This window comes from Mustela putorius, unplaced genomic scaffold (assembly GCF_011764305.1).
Source record: "Mustela putorius furo isolate JIRA1106 unplaced genomic scaffold, ASM1176430v1.1 tig00003923_pilon_pilon_pilon, whole genome shotgun sequence".
NCBI classification, from domain to species: Eukaryota; Metazoa; Chordata; class Mammalia; order Carnivora; family Mustelidae; genus Mustela; species Mustela putorius.
The window spans coordinates 3,421,952-3,436,844 of record NW_025422068.1 but is presented as its reverse complement, the minus strand read 5'-3'; the positions used below and the strand labels follow the sequence as shown (position 1 = coordinate 3,436,844).

Genomic DNA, 14,893 nt, shown 5'->3' with positions numbered 1-14,893 from the left:
GTAGACCTGGTATAAAGTTTAGAAAGGAGGTTTCAGAGCAGTTGGTTCCATGTGTTTTGCACCTCTCAGTTAGGTCATATGCATTTTAAAAGGGATTTAAAAAGGGTTAACATACAGAAAAGGAATAGGATTTTGCCAAGAAAATTCTTCAGCAAGATTTGTCTTTGCTCTGGAGCCTTTCATGTAAGCTTGTGGAGAGGAAGTAGCAAAGTGTTATATTGCCTTCACCGAAGGGCTTCTGTGTGTTGAACTGAAAATTTGAAATGTGTTTCGTGCATTTGGGAGAGGGGAAGAATCTTAAGTTAAATCAAGATCAGAGCCCACAGTAGTAACTTGGACTGCACATACTATTTGTCTGAAATGGTTATTTAATGAAGCAGAAAAGCCATGACACTTGGGTTTCAGTTTAGGAGCAGCTGATGATTACGCCAACCGGATCACATTTAAACATAGTTTGATCACATTCCTTTTGTGATGCCTTTAAAACACTTTTTACACATGTTAGATGAACATCTAACAGCCAGAGAAAGGTGAATAGGATAAGAGGAAGAAGAGTAGAGGTGACTTCTGAGTGTAGACCTGAAGGAAGTGAGGGAGCAAGCCATGTGCAAGGATGTCTAGAAGAAGCATGTTGTAGTCAGAGGGAATCTCAAGTGCAGACTCTGTGGTCAGGGTGTGCATAGCTTGTGGTTGGAGTAAAGACTGCTTGGAGGTTATTGTGAGGCTTTTGCCTTTTATTCTAAGTTGGGAAGCTCTTTAGGATTTTGTGCTGAGGACTGATTTCCTCTTCAAAAGGATCTGCTGCTATTTTGAGAAGACGTGGAGACAAAGGTCACAATCATGGAGAGGATTTCCATGGATATCAGGCATTTTTAACTATTTGTTTTAAGAATATCTTTAGAATTAAGCAGGTGCATAAAAATGCATATACAAGGATGTTCACTGCACCACTTTTTTTGTACCAGCAAAAATGAGTAAATAGCAGGAGTAGTTAAATAAATTATTTTGAGGTATTGCATGTGTCTGTAATGGAAATAGCATAGCCAGTAAAATAATACAGACCTATACACACTGATATACACATATGGTTGTTACATACTTTAAAATAAATATTACAAAGCAAACTGTAAATATGACCTCACTTCCTATCCCCTTCTCACCTATATCCAACGACAGAAAGTAGATAGAGAGGGAGGGTGGAGAGACAGGTCTGGAAGTCTGTGTGTTAAAACGTTAGCAGTAGTTTTCCCTGGATATAGGTGTTGTGGTATAGGTGAAACTGATGATTTCATTCTCTTCTTTTCATACATATGTATCAGTGTTTTTGATTAAATATTTATTACATTTAAAATCAAGAAGAAGAGGGTTTGTTTTTTTTTAATCAGTTTCAGAGGTAGAGTTTAGTGATTCATCAGTTGCCTCTAACACCCAGTGCTCATTTCATCAAGTGCCCTTCTTAATGCCCATCACCCTGTTACCCCATCCCACCTCTCCTCTAGCAATCCTCAGTTTGTTTCCTAGAAGAAGTTATCTTAATTTGGAATGAACTATGACAGAATTCCTCTTTGGCCTCCTTTACCAGTAAATTTAAGACAGATTTATCTAAGCATGAAATGGGGTGAAGAAAAGGAAAGCAGTGATAGTGAGGGTGCTCTTGAGATCAGCATATAGGGTTGGCCAGAAGGGAAGGCACTGAAGGGACAAGAGCCAAAGCTTCTTGAAAAAGAAAAAGGCAAGTGTGTGCCAAGAGTATATGGGTCAAGCTGGCAGGCTGACTCCAGCCTGCTTACAAGTCCCCCAGTATCCCACATATAATCTTTACGTAAATGCTACCTTAAGGGAGAATTGATTTCAAAATTTTGATTTATTGTCCATGAAAATGTATATTAGAATATAGATATCTCATGACTTTTGAAATTTAATTTGCAAACTAGAAAATGAAACCTTTCTCTTTATCATATTCTCAGGCAATGAAAGCTATGATTCTTTGTCCTAAGCTTTAAAGACTAATAATATCAGTAATTCTTGAATGATTCTTATACATAGATAATTTCACATAAAAATAATTTTTATATTTAATTTAAACATTTATACTTATTTTATAATTGTGAGATATACTTAAAATTGAGTTTGAAACTTGCATTATCACAAAATTGCAAGTTGCTGAATAGAAGTAATATTGAATTCTAATTTTCCTTAAAAATTATTTCTTACCTGTTTGATTTACAGAACTGCTTCCCAAATTCATCTAATGAAATTTTCACCAGATGGAGAATTTTTTGCCACTGCTGGGAAGGTAATTTATGAAAATGCTATTGCTATTGGTTTATTTTGAAACATCAAAAACAGGAACTGGTTTCATTCTTTTAATGTATTGACATTGAAAATATTTTCTATTAAAATGTTAAATCGCAAAAACCGGGCTAAATATTATGTGTTAAAAGGCAGTATGGTATAATTGGAAAAGAGAATGGTATATCTGGATATAAAGCTGCCATTTACCAACTTTTTTTTAATAAAGATTTCATTTATTCATATGACAGAGAGAGACCACAAGTAGGCAGAGAGGCAGACAGAGAGAGAGAGAAGCAGGCCCCGTGCTGAGCAGAGAGCCCGATGTGGGACTCGATCCCAGGACCCCAGAATCATGACCTGAGCCAAAGGCAGAGGCCCAACCCACTGAGCCACCCAGGCGCCCCATATACCAAGTTTTTTATTTTGGTCAACTGGTTAATCTTTTTTGAGCAAATAGAAGAATTTATAGACTTTCTAGAGGGACATTTGTAACCATTTTCAAGTTTTTACCTGCCGATGTCAGAACAGTATATTTCCTTGAAATTATTTATTTGTAATTATTCGTTCACCAAATAGTTCACTCACAACTGACTGTGTGAAGTTAATTGTTCTCATGGATCATAGCTTTCTGTAGACAGGGGATGTGACATACCCTAAATTCTCAGGGGGGGGTTTTGTTAGGAGACAAGTAAAGCTGTTCATTCTGATTGACTTTAAGTGTGGGAATGCATTTGTAGCTTAAAAGCAAAATGTGGTACATTCTAATTACCTTGTTTTCCCTTACTCCCCAAATTAAGAGATGCTGCTTTAATTATACTTAGAATATTTTCTATAATAGTAGCTATTAACTCCTTGTTATCATCTTCAGCACTTTCTTTGAACATTCATATGATACTTCATAAAAAGTCTCGTTTTCAAAGATTAGCAGTCTTCATAACCCTGCTGGTGGTAATGCTTTGTTGTTTGATATTTGGCTAAGTGGGAAGATGATCCCTTCATTTAGCAGTCTTCCTCAAGTGACTCCATTTAGCATATTGCATGGTAACTAGCATTTTCCTTGATCCACTTCTTGCAAAGTACACATTCACACATTTTAATTCTCAATGCACAATGATGGAATGCTGATAGAAAACTATCAGAATTAGAGATTTTCTTCTCATTTTCCCCATGCCCCACCATTCCTCCTATCCCTAAATTTCTGTGATTGTGGAGAAAATTCTTTCCCTTGCTCTTTGACTGAATCTTTAATTCTTATTTGGATGTTTTACTTCTCTTTTTTTTTTTCCTTCTCAGGATGACTGTCTTTTAAAGGTATGGTATAATGTAGAAAACTGGCGGACGGCTGTTACCTCTCCGGATAAAAGTTCAGAAAAAGAATCCCAAGGAGAAATGGACTTTTCCTTTGTGTATCTGGCCCATCCTCGAGCTGTAAATGGATTTTCCTGGCGTAAAACAAGCAAATACATGCCTAGGTCAGCAATTTAGTCCTTTTATCTGTGTATTAAGAGAATGTCATTTTGACATTGACTGCTCTTCTTACTTTAAGAATTTATAGCTGTAGGACTTTTGCCTAGGAAGATTTTAGTAATATTAGGTAGTCCTTGGCCTACAGATGTCTAGCCGTGGGTCAGCTATGATTGACACTTCAGAGGAAAGCCATGTGAAAGGATGCTTTACCTCCATCTTAGATGCCTTTAAGTGGCAGAGTTGTACGTCTTTCCTTCTTTGTGTTAAGTGTCCTATTCTTTTGTCTCTTAGTCATTCCCCATATTGTCATTTGCGTGGAATTTTTCATATTTCACTCCCTCATCTGGTACCTTCTCTGTGTATGTCTTCTGGTTTCCTTTTTGTTTTTAACTGCTTTATTGAGAGGATATACTGTAAGGTCTCAAACATTGCTCTAACTGTATTCAGCATTTTTGTGGAGAAGAGAGTGTGGTAATAGATTACTCTGCCCTGAACTAGGTATTATTTTAACCTATACTTGCATACTCTAGCACACCTGTCAGTACTTCCTTTCTTTCCTGTGACCCTTGCAAGACCTGATATCCCATTGGATTTTTGCCTGTACTTAGTAAGCACAGAGACCTGTTTCTTAACTGTAGGTAGAAATTGCTTTTTGTTTCATGACCATTTTCAATTTGGCCACATCGTGGAGCAGTACAGTTTTTCCTTAAACACTGATCTTTGGTAGGATACCTGGGTCATTGGTTGACTTTAGTTTTGTTCTTTTGAGCCAGCAGAGTATATTCAAATTTTTAAAAATGTGTATTAAGACTGATTTTTAAAGAATAGTTTAAGGTTCATAGCAATAGTTGAGGACAAGGTAGAGAGACTTCCCACATATTCCTTGCGCTCACACATGCATAGATAGCCTCCCCCAGAGTGATATATTTGTTATAATTGATGAACCTGCATCCACACATTATCACCTGAAAGTCCATAGTTTCGATTATGGTTTGCTCTTGGCATTGTATACTGTGTGGGTTTAGACATGAGGGAGGGAAAGAGAGGGAGAAACAGGATTGAGAAAGGGAAAGAGTAGGGCCCTAGCATGTGGGGAGAGGTCGAAATGGAGAATGGCCTTTAAGCCTGAGAAGCAAAGCACTGCGGGTAGAGCACAGAGGGAGAGAGGCTCAGAAAGTGAATGGAAAGGGAAAAAAGTCTGGAGAGTGGGGGGGGGGGGGGGGGGAGAGGTGAGAGAGCAGAGGAGGGAAGCTGAAGGGGAGAGCAACCCATGCAAAACATGCTGGTTTTTCCTTTCTTCCCTTTGTTAGAGACCTTTTTTTAAATCAAGCAGCTCTGTTTAACAAAGCGACTACTACAGAATATTTTGATTTCCTTTTTATTTTTAACTTACTGAGTTACTTGATAAAAGCCTTTTACTGATCTTTTAAAAATCTGATATGTTTGAATATGTGTCTGCTACAGGATATTGTGACTTCTTTTTCTTTCTTTCTTTCTTTTTTTTTTTTTTAATGAGTTACCCAATAAAAGGTACTCTTTGTTGATGGGGGTTCAACGTTTGAGCTCTTGATGCTTATCATGTTTATTAATATGTATGTAATTGATCTTGCTCTTATTTTGTGACTGGAAAGACAGTGAAAGTGGAAAGATTTCATTAAATTTCATTAGAAGTCAATAATAGGGAAGGAGGTGGCTGGTAATTATTTCATCATGATTTTTCTATTCATGTAGTCACTGCTTTTTGCAAATGTTAAGCAAGGAGAGAATAAGTATACTAAATAGTGTAGTTTGTCACTGACTAGTGCATGTGTAGCTTTATAGAAAGCAAAAAATGAAGCATTATGAAGGAATCTGAATGGTAACCATCCACTGAATAAATCAGAACATTCTAAAAGAAGTTGTAGGTTTTTTTCTTGTTTATTGACTGAAAGATTATGGCATTGTTTCAGTCTTTGTTCTTTGGCTGTATGGAGAATCTTAGGTTCCTAAAACAAGAACTACCAAATTCTAGGCAGAAAAGAAATAGGTTAGCAGGCATTTGCTGTGATGAAATAAAATACCCACTCAATTTTAATGGTTTTTACTAAATACATTGCATAAATGTGTATTGACATTTTTTTCATCAGTACCTTTGTTGTGTGCATTTAATGAATTACAGAAACACTACAGAATGTTATACTGTCTGAGATTTATATTTTTGCCTCTAAAATTTTCTTATTCCTCAGGGCTTCTGTATGTAATGTATTGTTGACTTGCTGCAAAGATAATGTATGTCGTCTTTGGGTAGAGACATTTTTACCAAATGATTGTTTGCTCTATGGAGGTGACTGCAACCATTGGGCCGAACCAATTAATTTAACAAATAACTTCAAAAGAAATGTTTCCAGTAAGGAACGAGCTCAAAATACTTTAGATGTAAGTGCTTTTGTTAGGTGTTATTTCCTACAAGTGTTAAAACCTTTTGTAATTTGCCTTTTTTGTAACATCCATCCTAATTAATATTCAAAGTATATGGTTAGTTATGAAAAAATATGTACGTTAGGAAAACAGTTCTCAGAAAACTTTCTATTTTATTTGGTTTAAGAAATATGCCTAAGTATTTAAGAGCATTAAACTACTTATAATTATGAAGTTTATCTTAGGTTAACTGATGATAACAAAAGGAAGATTACACTTAGCTAAAATAACAAATGAAAATCTGAGAATGCAAAGATTTGGCTGTAAAAATAGTTTATATTTTTACTTTGTTTAGAGATTGGGGTGTTTTGTCCTGACATAATTATAGGAATGATTGGAATGGTTTATCAGATTCTGTTCTGTATATGTTACCTTTTTTTTATATAAGATTTTTATTTATTTGAGAGAGAGAGAGAAAAAGAGAGCACAAGCAAGGGGAAAGGCAGAGGGAGAAGCAGGCTCTCTACCAAACAAAGAGCCTGACGTGGGACTCGATTCCAGGTACCTGGGATCATGACATGAGCTGAAGGCAGATGCCTAACCTACTGAGCCACCCAGGCACCCCTATATTTCTCATCTTTAGAACCTCCCAGAACTTTAAGTTGTTTTTTTTTTGGTGGGTTTTTGTTTTGTTTTTAGAGAACAAGAAAGTATGATGGGGCAGGGTGCAGAGGGAGAGCAAGAGCAAGAATCCTAAGCAGGCTCCACGCCCACTGTGGAGCCCGACCAGGGGCGTGATCTCATGACCCTGAGATAATGACCTGAGCTGAAATCAAGTGTGACACTCATCTGACTTAGCCACCCAGGTGCCCTTGAAGTATTTATTTTACTGATTAGTATAGAAAGTAAAAGTAAATTTTTCATATATAAATTAGTTGAACATACACTAGTAATACAGATTCTTATTTTCTTGATATGGAAATCAGAAGGTGATTTGTCTTTGAATGCTTTGTATAATTATGGAAAAACTATTTGTCAAATTTGGAGAGTATTCTCAGGGCTCAGAATATAAGTAAATATATATTGCTTAGAGACTTAACAACTGATAGAATGGTTATGTGTAATAACAGCTGAAAGAGGTCTTACCTAGGAATGAAGACTCTCATTCTATGCTTAGGTGACCTTGCATTCTGTAGAAACTGTTTTATCAGATGAAAAATGAGAATAAATAAATATCAGCACTCTGCCTTACGAGTCAAATGAAGTGATCTTTGAAAAAGCTTAGCAAGTCAGCCATGCCACTTGAAATATCATCGTAATGTATGAGGGCATATTGTTCAGTGCTTTATGGTCATAGGGAATAAATTGGACACAAAGGGAATAGTATTCATAGAGACATCATTATCCACAGATACACTGCTGTGAACTTCTGTTTTAGAAAATTACTTACCAGAAAAATAAACCAAATAAAAATTGCAAAATATTTGTGATGGTTTAAAAAAGTTAGGCAGTTGAGTTCTAAGCTTATTTTTCAGATTTCAAATTTGCTGCACAAAAGTACTGAAAGATGTTTGTACACATAATCTCTTCTAAAATAAAGGATATTTGAAATAAGTCAGTAAGAGTACACTTACCATGATGAGTACTGTGTAATGTGTAGAATTGTGGAATCACTATACTGTATACCTCAAACTAATGTAATGCTGGAATTAAAAATTAGTTAAAATGGAGAAATGAAGTAGAGAATAATGTCTAATAATCATTTTGTAACCCATACATATGTATATGCTTATGACATTGTGGCCACTGGTTTTACTTTGTTTTTACTGGTATAGGTAAATCTGAGACATTTTCGCAGAGGTCGGAGGAGATCACTTCCCGTCGTAGCGCATACTGGATACCTGCCACACCAGCAGGACCCTCATCATGTCCACAGAAATGCTCCGCTGCATGCCAACGCACTTTGCCACTTTCATATTGCTGCCAGCATCAACCCAGCCACGGGTAATAGAACGCTGTTCAACAACTGTTCTTGAACTTGAGTAATTAATTTTATAACAAAGACATTTTACTTCTAGTTTTGAATAAGTAAGAAAAGTTGCTTATCTAACTTTTCATTATAGCCAGCTCACTAATTACGTAAAAATGGGGTTTTGCTTACTTGTTTGCTTTTTAAAGCTATGATTTGGTTTGTGATTAAGATCTTAATAAGTCATTGAGATCCTTCATTAGTTTATTCAGAAGTTGCGATTTGAGCTAAAACTTAACAGGTTAACACCGTAGAATAGTATTTTGTAACTACTGTATAGTTGTTAAAATAAAATCATCGTGTAGGGATGCCTGGGTGACTCACTCAGTTAAGCATCTGCCTTTGGCTCAGGTCATGATCCCAGGGTTCTAGGATGGAGTCCCAGTCGGGCTCCCTGCTCAGTGAGGAGCCTGCTTCTCCCTCTGTCTGCCTCTCCCCCGGATTGGGCTCTCTCTCTCTCTGGCAAATAAATAAATAAAATCTTAAAAAAATAAAACAAAACAATAAAACATGTCTAATGCTTAGTCTTAGGTGATCTTCCAGAAGTAGGACAGAAATATGTAGAAGTTATAACTGAAAGAGTTAAGAAACTTACCTCAGTAGTCAAGTATGTACTATTAGATTTTTAAAAATCTAGAATATCTGGATCTATCTATGAATTTGAAGATTTAAAGTGCTCATCTTTCAGTAAATGTTTTCTGTGAGTTTAAAAAGCAACTGGTCGAAGTTGGAGCATTTGAAGAGGAACCTTAGCATGTTACTGGGAAGAGATTAAAAACAGTATTTGCACATAATAAATACCATCTGTACAGAAAGTAGAAAGTGAAAGCCTCTTTTACCTCTGCCCCACCCTAGTCCTTCTCCTCTGTAGATAACCACTATTTAATTTTTGCATATTTTGGAGATATTCTTATGCATGGAGTAGCTTAATCTATTTTCTTTTATTTAAATATTCCATCTCTTTATTTTTAAATTTTTTTATTATTTAAATTCAGTTGATTAACTAGAGTGTATTATTAGTTTCAGAGGTAGAGTTCAGCAATTAATCAGTCTCATATAATACTCAGTTCTCATTACATCAAGTGTCCTCCTTAATATCCATCACCCAGTTATCCCATCCCCCAACTCTTCTCCCTTCCAGCAACCCTCAGTTTGTTTTCCTGTGGTTAAGAGTCTCTTATGGTTTGTCCCCCTGGATTTGCAGTACTACTACATTCCTTAAGGAAATATAGCAATAAATGTGGTTCGTTAGTTACCTGAATCAAAGAGAGAAATGTTCTGGTAAGTTAAGGGGAGAGATACTTGCACTAAGAATAGAGTATTTGCCGATTTTCTTAGCTTTTATTTGGTTAACAAGAGTCCCAACTCTAAAAGAATCCATGAGCCAAGAAAATAAAAGGACGATATTGAATTATTTTTAGTAAAACTTTATATAGGCTTGGGAAATACCCTTACCTTTGTCAAAAAACATACATTGGCAGTGCTTATAATACCCAAAGGCAGCTCTGAGTCTACTGGAGTTGTTGTGAAAGTCTTTTCTGAATAGAGGACAACATTTTGAGAATAGAGAAAGCTTGGATTCTTACCTTTAATGGAAAAGGCTGAGGGGTTACAGAAAAATAAGCCCTGAGTTCCAATGTAGCATCTCCTTGACAACTTTCCAATAAGGAAAACTCTAAAACCTTTCTTTAGGTATTAAGACTTTAGGGTAAATCCATATATGTAGAATGAATCAAAGCAGAATAATACAATAAGCAGCTAGATTAGACACTATGGAGATCTCCTTTCCCTAAGTTAGACCTTTGGAATGACCTTTCTGGATGCTTTGTTTCTTGTTCAAGGCCAAACTTTCAGATAGAGCTTCACTTATTTGCCCATCAATAGAAATAGAGGAGGGGAGCTTGTAAGAACATCTTCTTCTAATTGTAATTCTTATACCCTTTCCCTGAAGATCTGTCATAAAAAAATGGCTTCAATAAAGTTCTTTGAGGTCAGGAGATAGGAGAAATATAAGGTCCCTTTTACAGAGAGTGCTGCTGTTGAAAGCCTGCATTAAACTGGCCTCTCCTTGTGTATTTAACACCTAGGCGTTTGGTCTCATAGAGGCATTGCTGATTTTTTTGTGTTGATTGTAACTTGAAAATCAGAAAATCATACTGAATAGGGCTCTTGAGGACACTCTTTGTTTCCCTGGCACTAATGTATATCCACCTAGGCATAATAGGATTGGCAATACAGTCCCTCAAGACTTTTCCTGAGTGTTTGGTCTGTGCCAAATAGCAACTAGAGATAGTGGTAGGAACTGAAGGTATAGTGTTGGAAACCAGTGTGATCCTTGCTCTTGTGAAGCATGTCATTAAAAAAGGGATAGATAAATACAAATCAAATAATGTAGTAATGAATGTGCATTTATAAACAGAGCTCTTGGGTTGGATTGGATATATCTATCAACTCTTAGAACTTGCCTTCAACAGAAGGGGTAGGAGAAAGGTTCTTTTATCCTTTCCTTTATAATTCATCTCCTATAATACTGTTTTTCACTGGTATCTAACAATTGATACACTGTTTGAACAGGTAATTAAGTCAAATTATTTTTCTTCTCCTTTAAAAACATCAGTAAATTTGTGGAAAATAGTTTCCTTCTCTGAATCGATTTTAGCCTTTACTGTTCTGCAGATTCCAGCATGATCTAGTTTCTATTTGATTTAATATGATAGATAAACTTTTCTTCACCTCTCTATTATTCAGGGATTATCATTTGTCACAATTTACTCTGAATTTGTACTTCAGTATACTTAATTCAGCAATTAAGTGAAAAATAATACCAAGAAAGAATTTTTTTTTTTACCTGGTTTTGTCTTGAATGCCTTCCTTGAATGTAAGATGGGGATCTCAGTTTCTGCTTTCCAATGTGAATCTTGATGCTAATAAATTGGCATTATCTAGCTTAAAGTTAGGTAGATCATTTAAAAACTTAAGTTAAAAAGTTGTTAAAATTGAGATAAATGAGGGGCACCTGAGTGGCCCAGTTTGTTAAGCCTTTGCCTTTGCCTCAGGTCGTGATCTCAGAGTCCTGGGATTGAACCCTGCATTGGGCTCTCTGCTCAACAAGGAGCCTGCTTCTTTCTCTCTTTCTGCCTGCCTACTTATGATCTCTCTGTCAAATAAGTAAATAAAATCTTTTTTTTTTTTTAAATTGAGATAAATAAGCCACTTATTCCTTTGACATATCGATAGCATTTTTCTTAGAGAAATTTTTAAGGAAACTTTCCTCTTAACATGTCTACAGATTATAGATTTCTTCTTTTTTTTTTTTTTTGGAAGATTTTATTTATTTATTTGTCAGAGAGAGAGAACACAAGCTGGGGAAGCAGGGGGCAGAGGGAGGAGCTGGCAACCCACTGAGCAAGGAGCCCAATACAGGACTCAGTGCTAGGACCCTGGGATCATGACCTGAGCCAAAGGCAGAGGCTTAACCGACTGAGCCACCCAGGCATCCCTATAGATTTATCTCTTAATGAGAATATTTTTTGAACTAAAGAAAATACCTGTATGTATATATAAATATTATCTGTGACCTGAAATATGTAATTGTTTTCCTTTATAATAGTTATGTTAAATCTACCATTTTTAAAGCTTTTATCATTAATAATAATAATAATCATGGCAAACATTATTTTGGGAGTCTTATTTAAAATCTAGTACAGAGGTTTAAAGATAAGTGTAACATAGTAGAAATAGAAGATGTGAATGTTTTGTATGCTGGAATGATAAACATATAAATTGTGTGTATGTGTTTTGTTGTTGTTCTTTACAGACATTCCACTTCTTCCTTCTATCACATCTCTAAGTCTAAGTGAAAATGAGAAGAGTGGGCCTTTTGTGGTACATTGGCTGAACAATAAGGAGTTGCATTTTACTTTGTCCATGGAAGTCTTCTTACAGCAACTTAGAAAAAGTTTTGAGCAACCGTCTTCTGAAGCCAGTGTAGAAGACTCTAATCAGGCAGATGTAAAATCTGATGAAGGTAAAGCTTTAAGAAAGATAAAAAAAATTGTCGTTTTGTTGACAATAGCTAAGATTTTTATAATGGGGTAATATAAGCTACTAGCTTCAGACATTCAAAATTGCAGTGAGTTAATACAACTTTGGAGTAGCTCAGCAAATAGTCCAATGTTGGATTTCCTGTTCCTGGTGGCTTTCTTTTATAGGATGATATAGGCTTGGGGTTCTCCATGCTTATGCTTCTGTTAGCCCCTAGGCCTTGCTACTTAAAGGACTATCTGTGGCCTAGTAACATTGACATTACCTAGGAGCTTATTAAAAATTAATTATGTATTGACAGAAACCTGGAAATTGGACACTGTAAATGTATTCCTTTAAAATAGTTTGAGTGTCATATCAGTTATAAGTGCATATACCCAGAGCATCTCTAATGTAGCCAACTCAGGTTTTAAAAAATCCAATTATGAAGAGAGTACAAATTACACTTGAATAATATATTGAATAATTCACCCCAGAATTATAGACCCCATTCTGCCTTCTTCATTGAGGAAATCTAAGGTCATCTGAGTAAATTATGGTACAGCAAGTTTAACTATTATTCTCTAGTCCAGTATTAGTCCTCTATCGTTAATCCACTGACTTAATCCTATAGGCCTTCTGACTGCTGAGTTAACTCCAGTGGCCTTATATCCCTGAAGCAGAGTTATTTTTAAAGGGGAGCCAATTTCTTGTTTATTTAAAAGTTACTATGTTTTTCATCTTGAATGCATTTACAAGGATCTTTCTTAACAGCTTGTATTTACTTGGTTCATGAATTCTTTTGCTTATAGAAATGGATGATGGTGTGGATGATCTGAAAATAAATCATGAAAAGAAGGAATTGAGCAGTGATAAAATGGTACCAAATTCAGGTTTTGTACCCTTACCATCAGCTGCCATCGATCATCAGATTGAAGTACTTCTGTCTGAATGGAGTAAAAATGCAGACATGCTATTCAGTATTCATCCCATGGATGGCTCTTTGCTAGTTTGGCATGTGGATTGGCTGGACGAATACCAGCCTGGTATGTTTCGTCAAGTCCAGGTACTATTATGATCTCAGGAGAGCTGCTGCTTATTAAATGTGGGTACTGTTTTGTGATACTTCTTCATGCTATATCATATGTTCTGATATTTACTTTTTTAATTCTAGGTGTCCTTTGTTTCCAGAATTCCTGTAGCTTTTCCCACAGGTGATGCGAACTCTCTCTGTAAAAGCATAGTGATGTATGCCTGCACCAAGAATGTTGACTTGGCTATTCAGCAAGGGAAACAAAAACCTTCTAGCCTCACGCGGTCTACATCAATGCTTATCTCTTCTGGCCACAGTAAATCAACTAATGGTTTAAAATTAAGTATTTTCACTCCTAATGTTATGATGATATCGAAGCATGCTGATGGCTCTCTGAATCAGTGGCTGGTCAGTTTTGCTGAAGAATCTGCCTTTTCTACAGTTCTCAGTATTTCTCACAAATCTAGATATTGTGGTCATCGCTTTCATCTTAATGATTTAGCTTGCCACTCAGTATTACCATTATTGCTGACAACGTCACACCACAACGCACTAAGGACGCCTGATGTTGATAACCAAAAGCAACCTTGTGATCCTGTAAATACTGAAGAATGCTCTTTGGCACAACAGAATAAAAGCAGCGTTGACGTGACATTTCAGGATCCCAATGCAGTTTATAGTGAGCTTATTCTTTGGAGGGTTGATCCGGTCGGGCCATTGTCTTTTTCTGGAGGTGTTTCTGAGCTTGCCCGGATTAATTCTCTACATGTTTCTGCATTTTCCAATGTGGCATGGCTCCCCACTCTTATACCCAGTTACTGTCTAGGTAAGCTTTCTGGTTTTATTTTAAGAAATTTAGATTTTCTGACGTCGTTTCAGGGTTAAATTTTAAATGTTTGTGAATACTTTCTAGGTGCATACTGCAATTCTCCTAGTGCGTGCTTTGTAGCAAGTGATGGACAATATCTGAGATTATATGAAGCTGTTATTGATGCCAAGAAACTTCTGTATGAGCTTTCCAATCCTGAAATTTCTGTAAGTAAATGGCTTTTAAAAGTAAGTGTATAGTATGAGGTTTCTAGATACTTAATTTATACTTTTTAGGCATGTTCTAGAATTGTGACATATAGTTTGTGATAAATAGATGTATATTTTCTGGTTACTTTATTTTTTTCATATTTGCAATGTACCATTATAGCGATTCTCAGCTTCTTTAAAAAGAAACCATTTCTTTCATTCATTCCAAAAATAAGAGTCTAGTGTCACACAATATGTGTCTCTCTAATGCTTCTTTGCTCAGAGATAAATGAGGACCACTGGCAGAATAAATGTGAAAGTTATGTAGGTTTGTCTGCAGTTTTTTTCAAGGCAGTGGGAGCGGGAGTAACAGCAGTAGAATTTTAATCTTAACCCAGAAAGAAAAAGCTCTCAGCTTGTTTGCAGTACAATTAGGAGTCCTTCCATCATTGCAGAGCCTTTATCTTGTGACAGGTGGTACTTCTTCCTCTGCACAGCTAATAGCAACCACTGTCTGCACTGTCTTGCCTCCACCAAGCTAGTATCTACATTTAAATATCCCTTGAGGTAACCTTGAGCCATACTGAGCTTCTTGATTAGGGGATTCAAGCCATCTCCTCAGCTACCAGTTA

The 14,893-nt window shown here is 36.1% G+C and overlaps 1 protein-coding gene across 6 annotated transcripts in view; it reads left to right on the top strand.

Annotated features, from left to right (window-relative positions):
- The window catches only part of DMXL1 (Dmx like 1), a 127,522-nt gene that overhangs the window by 29,244 nt on the left and 83,385 nt on the right, over positions 1-14,893 (top strand). For all 6 annotated transcript variants that reach the window (XM_045069337.1, XM_045069336.1, XM_045069335.1 and 3 more), the window contains 8 exons: positions 2,230-2,296; positions 3,589-3,767; positions 5,988-6,177; positions 7,995-8,163; positions 12,006-12,215; positions 13,024-13,277; positions 13,386-14,070; positions 14,158-14,279. In XM_045069337.1, the coding sequence (XP_044925272.1) occupies positions 2,230-2,296; positions 3,589-3,767; positions 5,988-6,177; positions 7,995-8,163; positions 12,006-12,215; positions 13,024-13,277; positions 13,386-14,070; positions 14,158-14,279 (1,876 nt within the window). The remainder of the gene's footprint in view (positions 1-2,229; positions 2,297-3,588; positions 3,768-5,987; positions 6,178-7,994; positions 8,164-12,005; positions 12,216-13,023; positions 13,278-13,385; positions 14,071-14,157; positions 14,280-14,893) is intronic.